Source organism: Zingiber officinale, chromosome 9A (genome assembly GCF_018446385.1).
Source record: "Zingiber officinale cultivar Zhangliang chromosome 9A, Zo_v1.1, whole genome shotgun sequence".
In the NCBI taxonomy this organism is placed as follows: domain Eukaryota; kingdom Viridiplantae; phylum Streptophyta; class Magnoliopsida; order Zingiberales; family Zingiberaceae; genus Zingiber; species Zingiber officinale.
The window spans coordinates 428,717-439,370 of record NC_056002.1 but is presented as its reverse complement, the minus strand read 5'-3'; the positions used below and the strand labels follow the sequence as shown (position 1 = coordinate 439,370).

Sequence of the window (10,654 nt, the reverse complement as noted above, 5' to 3'; positions counted from 1 at the left end):
GGAAGGAAAGGTAAGGAAGGATAAATTTTAAATTTCGTTACTCATGGAAAGAGAGATTTTCTTACATCCCGAATTGAGGTGTAAAGAAGGGGAAGGAAAAACAAAAGATTTTTTATTCCAATTTTATCCCTGTTCTTAATAATTTAAGAAATGTTTCAATTTCTAATTTTGCTATGTAGTTCAATTTTCTCACCTTCTTCCTAGCTCACTTGCTCCAGATTATTAGAGGAGAGGCTCCACTAACTGAATTGAAGGGAAAAATTATTTTTGTCATCAAAATTTAAAAAGATATCTACTATTTTTTAATTTCTCTATCGAAATTTAATAAATTTTAAAGAATAGGAATTTTAACTATCAACGTTACCTTTCAAATTTTTTTATTTAAGGTTTCTAAAATCATTATTTTCATTATTTCTCATTTAATTACTTGATTATCGGTAATTCATTGTTTTATTATGAATAGTATAAAAAAATTTAATTTTTTATTAAAACACATAACTAATTTAAATGATAATATAAAAAATTAACTTTATTATTAAAAATATTTAATTTATATTTATAAAATAAATATTAATATTATGAAAATTATCTAATTTAAAAAGTAAGAGTAATTTTGTAACTTCTATTTAATCTTCATTCTCTTTTTTTTCCTCCAAAATAAAATAACACATGTTAATGTTTATCAACTTTCTCTCCCTTCCAAATAAAAAGAAGTTAAATATTTTACTTTCCTTCACTTCCCCTTCTGTTAATGAACCCTCACTCCATACAAAGGAAAAATCAAACTAAAATTGAGATAAGGGCCATTCACAAAAAACAAAAAAAAAAAACAGAAGTGAATTTCAAATAACATTTTATCATTAATAGAATCAACACCATTCACATTCGGCAATTTAGTCTAGTAATTTTCAATTCTACATTCTTATTGCAAAGAGGAAGAACGTTACAGATACCAAGATCGAGCAATCGATCCTGCAATACTTATATATTACACAACTTTGACAAATTAATGAGAAATGGAAAAGTGTTTAATAGCAGACTACACACACTTGTTCATGGTAACTTGGCTGACAAACGCCATCGGATATGATCCGTAACACCGCTACTTTTGGAAGAAAAAGGCAAGCTTGACGTTCTTGTAAGCTAAACGAAATGTAGGCACACAGACAAAAACCATAAAAAAAAAAGAAAATGCATCATCATCTTCAACCACTTGGTGCTGCTATGGCAATATCATCCATCGTCCTCTGAACCACTATTTCGGTTGGTTTTAAGGAACCTCGCATCTGTTCATGGCCGAGCTGCGCCCTTTCATTGTCCCCGAAGCCAAATACTAAACCCCTATTTGTGACACCAACTGTGTGGTAGAGTCCAGTACTGATCTGGGATACATATTGGGACCTCAAGTTATCGAGCATCCGTGGTTTCATGACCTTGTCGGAGCTTCCTCTATCAGAAAAGCCTAAGCTACCAAAACCCATCCATCCAAATGCAAAAACAGAACCTTCATCAGTAAGCACGAAAGTTTTTCTTTTCCTTGCGCACACCTGCAAGTATCCAGAATAATAATTGTTTTCAATGTGGTGTACTTCATAGGGATAGTAAAAGAAACAGGGAAAAAAGGATGCAGTATAAGTCAAAAAAGAAAAAGAAAAAAAAAAGAATGGAAGATGATATTCCTTGGATAGAATCAAAGGGGAAGAAGAATGTCATTGGTGTTTACTTAAAAGCTCACATCCTTCTCACCCAAATTCACCCTACTTCTTTGGTGGAAATAAATGGGAGGATTTGGAATAACGTAAACAAGGAATCTCATTTCCTTGTTCACCAATTTATTTCGTGTTTTCTCATTTGTCCAATTATTGTAAATACATGAAGAGTGTTTAGCAAGAAGTTCAATTACTTTGTTGTAAAGGAATACATGAAGAATTGCAAAATATACATCAACCAAGTATTTTAATTTTTGAGGTGTTGCTTGCCAAAGCTGATCGTTTGAATATCAATGGGGCAAAAAAAAAGACAAATAAATTAATAGTTGAAATTCAATCTAGAAAAAGTGCACCAAATAGAAAATAAATAACTCAATTACTTGCAACCAATTTGTGTGGATGTAGGTGTGTTGAAAAGTATGAAGAAATATCCATTAGAGAGAATGAGGGCTAGATTAAAAATGTACGGAAACAACAAAAATATCAGAATCATCCCATTAAATGTGACAACCAAACTAAGCGAAAAAACTTAAATGTTTTGCTAATATACCAAATTAGCAGTTTGTTGCTTTGTTCAATAATCCATAAGATGATTAAATGTCCAGATCTTTTAGTAAGCATAAAAGCTGTACAAAAGTTATTTCTTTTATCTTTCAAGTTAATAGGCTGTCCAATAAGAATATAGAATTTGATTTCGTATTTTTTTTGTATTTTTTTTAAGTTATTGTTATGATCAAGTATATTTGTGACCACCACAAGTTAAATAGTTCCTTTGCTGTATATTAGTAAAATTCTGTCCTTAGAATAAATGGAATAGAGGGATGAAAATAAATTAACCTGTACAGCAAGGTAACCCTTTAAACTTGTCAGTATCTCCGGAATGGTTTTATCATTCTCCTCTCCATGGCCTAAGGCTCCACAATAGCCTCTACCCCATGTATATACCTGAAAAATGGGCATGATAAATCAGTGTTTCAACATATACACGGAAGTTGGAAAAAACTTGCAATTGCAGGTTAGTATAACAATCATATCAGACATACAAAGCCACTAGAATCAAGAGCCACTGCATGCTCATCTCCAGCAGAGACCCGTAATATATGAATATTCCTCCTCTTAAATGACTGGATGGCACGGGGTACAAGTTCATCATGTTGATCTCCATGTCCAAGGCAAAAGTTGGTACAAGAACCAAAAGAATGAACAATTCCATCTTCAGTCACAGAAAATGTATAACTTGCACCAGCAGCAACCTGAAACACTTGGCCTAGCTCCTCAAAGAATTCAATAATTTTTGGAGTTGATCTATCTATGGTATCACCATGACCAAGTTGCCCATGTGCATTGCTCCCACAGGTGAACACTTGGCCTTGGACTGTAAGAAACACGGTAAAATTCAACCCAGTGGCAACCTGAAAAATAAATCCAAGTTAAAGATCATAAACAAATAACAACTTAGAAAAATTAAAGAAATAATTAAACAGTCCTGATTGTCAATATTACGATCTAGAAATTGGAATCTTATAACCATATGGTGTTCAAGCCAAATTAACCTAGTCGCTTTCAGTCACTATTCTAGGTAGGATCTTCATCCTACTGGTTACACATATGTAAGGTAATGTACTTGCATTAATAATGATAGTTTAAATGTTGATGTTTGATGATAGTAGATCATCTTTTACATGCCATAATATCAGCACAAACAGAATCCTTTTCAACTTCGTTTGTCATCTATCTTGTTCAAGTTAAAACTTGCACAAATGCACTGCTATTATAGCCTTACGGACTACATTTAAAGCAGACTTCAGATGGTTTGGAAATATTTTTTGTTGGTCCCGGTACTTTTGCGTACAACAACCATTGGAGTCATTGTTACCCTACTGTTTGAGACTGGCAATCTGTATCATTCTAGGAGTTCACAAATATAATAATTTCCATTAAATGAATAACAAAGGGGGTCAATAAATTATATACACAATATTTTATTCAAATTCTGTATTATTCAAGAGTATATTAACTCTACAAGAATAATACAGAATTTTTTGACAAATATTACAAAACATCAAACAGAATAAATATTACTTATTATGTTGAAATATAATAATTCAAGCTTGTTTTGCATTACCCTTATTTTATTCTTTTTCTGTCTTAAATATTTATTTTTATTCCCTTTAGTCCTACTGATCAGATAAGGCTGGAATTGAGGGTTTTGCCGGGGTAAATCCACCAAATAAAGTTGGGATATTATTTCAAAACAACCAAATTGTTAACTATTATGTACTTTTAGCTAACCCACCAGCATAAAATTGTCTTTCACCTCAAATTAAATATTACATTTTTCTCTTCCATAGTCTGGAAATTGAGAAAAGCCATTCAGAAGGGCACATCTTAGTAGAAATCTACAATGTAAGTCATTTATTTGCTTGTGAGTCATGGAAGTCAGAAGTATGGACTGCATGTGTAATGATATATTGGTGCTCTGTCTACGATGAGCAACAGAGATATACCTGCTTGCACGGAATTCCTTTTAGCGCTTCAATGAGTGTAGGTCTGAATATGGTTCGGCGGACTTCTCCATGACCACAACAAAATGAAGAATTATCGCCACACGTGAACACCTAGAAGAATAACAAATGCTCAAGTTAAGAAATGAACAACAATCTTTAACTGTTGTATCAAGTTTAGCAATTTTATAGAGCAATTACCTCTCCAGATTGTGTGACAAATGCTGCATGGTTGTGAGAGGCAGATATATGAATAACAGGAGAGAAAGATGGAAAATTAATACGGCTGAATGCAGTGCATTGGGTTGTATTTTGGCCGTGACCAAGTACTCCACATAAACTAGATCCACAAGAAAAGACTGATGAATCATGAAGTACTAGAGTATGATACTTTCCAGTGGTTACCTGAATCTGCATGATGAAAATGCAATTTAGCAAAAGGTACGTGCATATTTAGTGATACGGCATGAATAAAAGTTAAGTTCAGCATTTTTCTACTAAATGAAAAACAAAATGCTCAGAAGTTTTTAACCCCCATGATGATCACGAAGCATGTAGATTATATATGTCATGATTCAAATATGACAAAAAAAGGGGCTCCCACGTCAATCAATACAATCCTAGCTCAATTATACCAACAACATATAAAACAGAAGCCATACATTGCCTGCTGATGTCTCCACGCTATTGGAAGACCGCTCCACCGACTGCAAGAATCTCAGAACCTTCTTCCAATTCCTACTACAGCGGTCAAGAAGATTTTTCCGTGCAATTAGTGGGAGGGAACTGAACAAAGAGTGTGCTTGACAGAGGTAGAATGCGGCACATTCAACCATGGACTGGAATTTGCTAGGGAAAATCCCGTGAGAACCTCCAAACAGCCTACAAGTTGACTCCAAGCACGCCAGATCCACCGCGCTTAAACGCCCAGTCGTCAGTATCTCCAGAATTAAATGTGCAGGCAACTCTTCAATACAGAATCCTCGAGTGCGGTCTGCCATCGGAAGGCTCTCACTTTCTTGATGCCGTCAACCCAAAATAAGAACCCTACCGTCTCCCCAACTCCAAATTTTAAATCTTCTAGCACTGTCACAAATCACCAATCCTCCGCAAGGATGCTTCGCTTTGCGTGCTACAAAACCACATAAGCATCCGGAAACCGAAAGTGGCGGAACGAGCAGCGAAAGATTAAGAAAACGTCCAACGGAAGGAGCATGCAAGAAATAAAGCAGGCGAAATCGAAGTTCGCAGATCGTGGGGACGAATCAAGGACAAGAAGCATCAGAAGATTCAGAGGATACCGACAGGAACAATCAAGCAAAAGCAGAGAGCGGATGAATCTCCAACCCTAGCGACGGAAAACTCGAGGAGAAGAACCCAAGCAGATCGAAGCGAAGCAAAACGTCGCGGATCGAAGGGGGAAACCAAAGAGGGCCAGATCGCACTCGAATTGGGATCGAATTGAGGGCATTAAGGAAGGGGGCAGAAAGGATCGCCTCCTTTTGCGCCGACCTTCGCCTTCTGCTTCTTTAGCTCTTCCTCCGCCTTCTTTTGCGTCCCTTTTGATGACCGAGGCTTCCACTCGCCTGTGGTTTGGTCTTTTGTAAGAAGAGCACTAGTGGGCACCAGTAAAGACATCGCGGCCGTTGGTTCGGTGGGGCAGCCTCGCTCGCGACGTGTTTGTCGTCCATTCTGTCGTTTGGATGTTTCTAGACCAGGAGACGCTGCTTCGTCGCTAAGATTGACGACGATGCGAACGTGTCGCGCTTCCATTGGACAACGGAGCGAACGCTTTAACTGAAGTGGTCGCGGACGTTAAGGCGGGAGAAGCTACGAACGCGTGCCACGTCGGACGTCAGAACTCAGGGGTGGGCAAAATTAATATATCGTCGTACGAAAACGGACGGATGGATGACGATACAATTATGGAAATCGAAATATGATGATTTTTTTTATTAATAAAATAATTTAAACTAATGAAACATAACTTATCCCAAATTTGGAATAGTATCACGTCGATTATAAAATATAAATAGATAAATTATCAGAATATTTTATTTTATACGGCGGCACGTAAAAGTCAAACATTTTGCATCCGAATTAATATCAAAATTTATTAAATCAATCACATATATAAATATAAAACGGTAGACAGCTGTGAGTTTCTCATCAGCTTTATTTAGAGCAGAGGAAGGGAAACTAGGGGCATTTGGTTTATGAGATAAAGGTGGAAAATGATAATGAAAATGTAAAAGAAGAAAAAGATTGTTATTATTAATATTTGGATTATAAAAATGGATTTATAATTGGATAATGACTCGTATTCCTCCTGTAATCAATTATAGTTTTTAATTTTATCAATCAAAATTTTACTTTTAAAAGGAAGATTAACTTTACGGTAATGGTTAACAAGGGAAAAGTAATATTTATTTTAATTATAATGTTATGTTAATGGTTAAAAAGGAAAAAATAAACTTTATTTTAATTATAATGTTATGGTAATAGTTAAAAAGGAAAATAAAATAAATTAATAATAGAAGATGTGGAATTATAAATAAATTTAAATGGAAAAAATTAAAATATCTTTATCTATAATTTTAAGATGATATTTATATTATTTAAAACATAAAGAAATTGTTTTTTTAATGTATTAACTAATCAGGATAAAATGAAAAATTTGTTTGATTCTGTGTTTATTAGAAATAAATATTATTAATCACAATCATATTTATTTCAGAATTTGAACTAAATAATAATGTAATCTTGATTCTCATTCCTATTGATCCCTAATCAAATTCATTATCATTCTGATTGATAAATTTAAACCAAATGCTCACTAAAATATTTTTATATAAAAAAATTATTTAATTTAATAAATATTTTTTAAATTTTGATTAAAATCATCATCAATAAATTATAATTTCTATTTAATGACTATTATAATATTGTACGCCTATCTATTGTAAGCGGTAGACTTGCATAAGTGATTGAGTTAAATTGGTCATAGAAGCGTAGTTGAATTAGTACTAAAGTGATAGATTTATATCAATGGATAAGGGTTTGAGTCATAACTACGGTAAATAATTATCTCGCTTAGAGGGTTGCTCAATACGCGATTTACCTCCCTTCATCTCATCGTAGGACCCACGACGAGGGACATTTGGCGTGAGCGTTGTCACATTTTGCATTGGGATGGTACTCGGTGATAGAGTTGTTGCATTAGGTAAGGGTCGATTGCCACAAGGTTCATTCCCTTGAAGATTAAATGACCTCCCATTTAGGAGGGTGCTCAATATCGTAGTTTACTCCCATAATGTCGTTGTAGGACCGGTGATGAGAGACATTTAGGGTGAGTGAATCACCCATTGTTGTAGTGATTAAACATTACAAAAAATATCTGTATAGGAACGATTTATTAGGAGTAGTTTAAACATCGCTCTTGAAAATCGAACAACAGAATTGGTTTACATTAAATCATTTCAATTATCTTACCTTTCACCTTTGTTGAATAAGTTTAACAATGATTTGAATAAACGGCTACTGTAAACTAATCTTAATGATTCAACTATTAAAAGCAATTTTAAAATTGTTGATATTGGATACTTTTAGCAACGATTCTGTGTCAAATGAAGCTACTGATCATTTTTATTGCTCTAACTTCTAAGAACAATTACCAAACTATTCCTACTGAATATTTTATCATGGTTTCATGTAAAGTGTTGTTATAAATCCCTTCTATTGCTCTAATATTTTAGAATTAATTTTTAAATTGCATCTAATGTATAGTTTTAGTACCCGTTTGAATAAAGGACTACTGTAAATCACTCTTAATGATAAAACTATTAGAAGTAATTTTGAAAATATTGATATTGGGTACTTTTAGTAATGGATCTATATCAAACGCTGCTATTAACTATTTCTATTACTCCAACGTCTAGGAATAATTTTTAAACCAACATACATTGGCACTTTCCAAACCTAGATCTCCACCACCAGAAATATGAATCCTCTATATATATATATATATATATATATGTGCGCGCGCAGTTGTTCCCTTGATGATAAAAAAAATTAATTAAATATTTTTACCAAATAAATTTAGTTGATAAAAGTTAAAATTGATCAATAATATTTTTAAACATGATAATTAAAGTGTATTGTTTACTTTATTATATTTTATTTTGTAATTGTTAAATTAAATTTAATTTAATTAATTTAAAATATTTATTAGTCAAATAAATTATTCTTTAAATAAATTATAAAATCTTAATTTTATTTATATCTCTTTTCATTCTTTTACCATTTTTATTTTTATTAAAAGAAAACCTTAAGTTTATTTATACCAATTTTCTTTCTTTTTTTATTTATTTTACTTAAGCTTTTTCTCTTAATATTTCCTTCTAAACCCATAACTTTCATTTCTAGCTTCGCAAGCAACCTCTTCATTTTCCTCTATGCATCAATAAAACTATAAATCTCATGTCAAAAATATTTCCTCTTATATTTAACTATGAACCTAAATTTCACATTAAAAACTTTTCCTCTTCATCTATTCAACTCCAAAATCCTAAATCTCACTCAATAAAATCTCTTTTTTTATTCAATTTTATCAATCCTCCGACTCTGCGCTACTAGGATATACCGTTAATATTTTTAATTCATATTAAAAAAAATATTATAATATTTATTTAAAATTATTTATTTTAAAATAAAAAAATCATAGTAGATTATTTATCATGAGAATATTAACAAATATCATTATTTATTATTAAGTACAATTATTTTTAAAACATATTAACCTTATTAATTTTGTTCTATGTCTTTAATAGTCTCTAATAGCAAGTAAAGCTAACATAAATTTTTTTTCTTTCCTCTTTGGGCACCAATCAGAACCAAAGTCCTTTCCATAAGTAATTTTAATCTCATATTTCCATAGATAATCAAAATCGTTTAAACCTGGGCTTATTAAAAATAAATATACAGTAAAACAAAACTATTAATTAGTTATTAAATAGTCAACTAACATATGATATTATTTATCGACAAATGATTATAAATTAATAAATAAATGAATAAATATCTCTCTTACTCTTCTCCCAATTATTAAAAATAATAATATAATAAAAGAAACTATTGATTAGTTATTAAATAATTAACTAACATATGAAAACATTAATAGTTATAGTCTAATTGGTTAAGATCGATTATAATTTAGGAGTCTTCGAATCTCAATACTAATAAATTTCTTTTAATATCTATACATTTCTTTAAAAAAAAAAAACTTGATTCCAACAACTTGAATCGGTGGCTGGTTAATTTGGGATGAAACCGGGAAACTCGTTGACTTGGGGTCGGGTCCAGTTATGAGCCCAAGGTCAAGCCTAGTTCGGTTCAAATCTGGCTGGGGTCAGGTCTACTTATAGAAGCAGTGCTTCTATACTTATTTAAGCATTTCAAAATTGCTCTTATATCCATAGTGTATAAGAGTGATTTAAAAACCATTCTAACTTCTAACAGTTTTAGAGAGACTGAAACGCTTTTGAATTTATGATATCAGAGCATGATTCAATTTTGAATGTTGAGTTTTATATTTTTAAGATTTTCATCTTGTTGGTTTTATATTTTTAAGATTTTCATCTATTTATCATTTTTTTGAGTTTAACCAATTTGAAAGACAGCTTTGAGCTATAAGAACGTAAAGTATACCCTTATCGATTATCTTACCTTTTGTAATCATTACCTTGTTTAGATTATTGCTCGACAAGTTGAATATCGTAGAAATTTATGTATAATTGGTTAGACTCTCTTCAATTTATTTGGATTATGTAGCTAGTTCTATACCTACCTATTAATTACTCATCGAGTTGGTTTTAGCATGATGACATTTAATGAGTCAACCATATTCGTAAGCATGGTCGAGGTCGACCATGGAATTGACCCGACACGTTAAAACCTAAGCCGGAGGCAAAGAATGTTGATTCTTTTTGGCATATAAGAGTGATTTAAAATCATTCTAACATCTAAAATATTTTAGAACAATTTAAACCCCTTCTGAATTTATAACTATAGAAATGGTTTGAAATCATTGTTATTGTTATATGTATAAAGTATATAATTGGTTTCGTGCTATTCCTATAAAAAATTATAGGAGTGATTTTCCAACTTTGACCAATAGTTATGAAAATCACATCTAGGAACGGCAATAAGAGGAGTGATTTTCAAACCGATAGTAAAAATATTAGGGTAGTTGAAAATTACTTTGAAAGTAAAAAACAAAAGAATCGTTCCTATAGGAGTATTTATTTGTAGTGAGATTGAATTGGCTCCCGCGAGATAATTGAGTTATTATTTAGATGATGGATTGCTATGTAAAATCAGAGATCAAATCTCCATAGAAAAAGTTTTTTAGGAAATAAAATTCCTCTCATCTATCTAAAGAGG

General features: G+C 32.0%; 1 protein-coding gene across 1 annotated transcript; it reads right to left on the bottom strand.

The window, feature by feature from the left end:
- Positions 1 to 892: 892 nt before the first annotated feature.
- Positions 893 to 5,799, bottom strand: LOC122019789 (ultraviolet-B receptor UVR8-like). Its single transcript, XM_042577309.1, has 6 exons — positions 4,876 to 5,799; positions 4,415 to 4,624; positions 4,217 to 4,327; positions 2,753 to 3,121; positions 2,547 to 2,654; positions 893 to 1,547 (listed from the first exon to the last, which is right to left on the bottom strand). Exons 1-6 carry the CDS (start codon positions 5,212 to 5,214, stop codon positions 1,206 to 1,208), a joined length of 1,479 nt encoding a protein of 492 aa, XP_042433243.1. The 5' UTR covers positions 5,215 to 5,799; the 3' UTR covers positions 893 to 1,205.
- Positions 5,800 to 10,654: the final 4,855 nt, after the last annotated feature.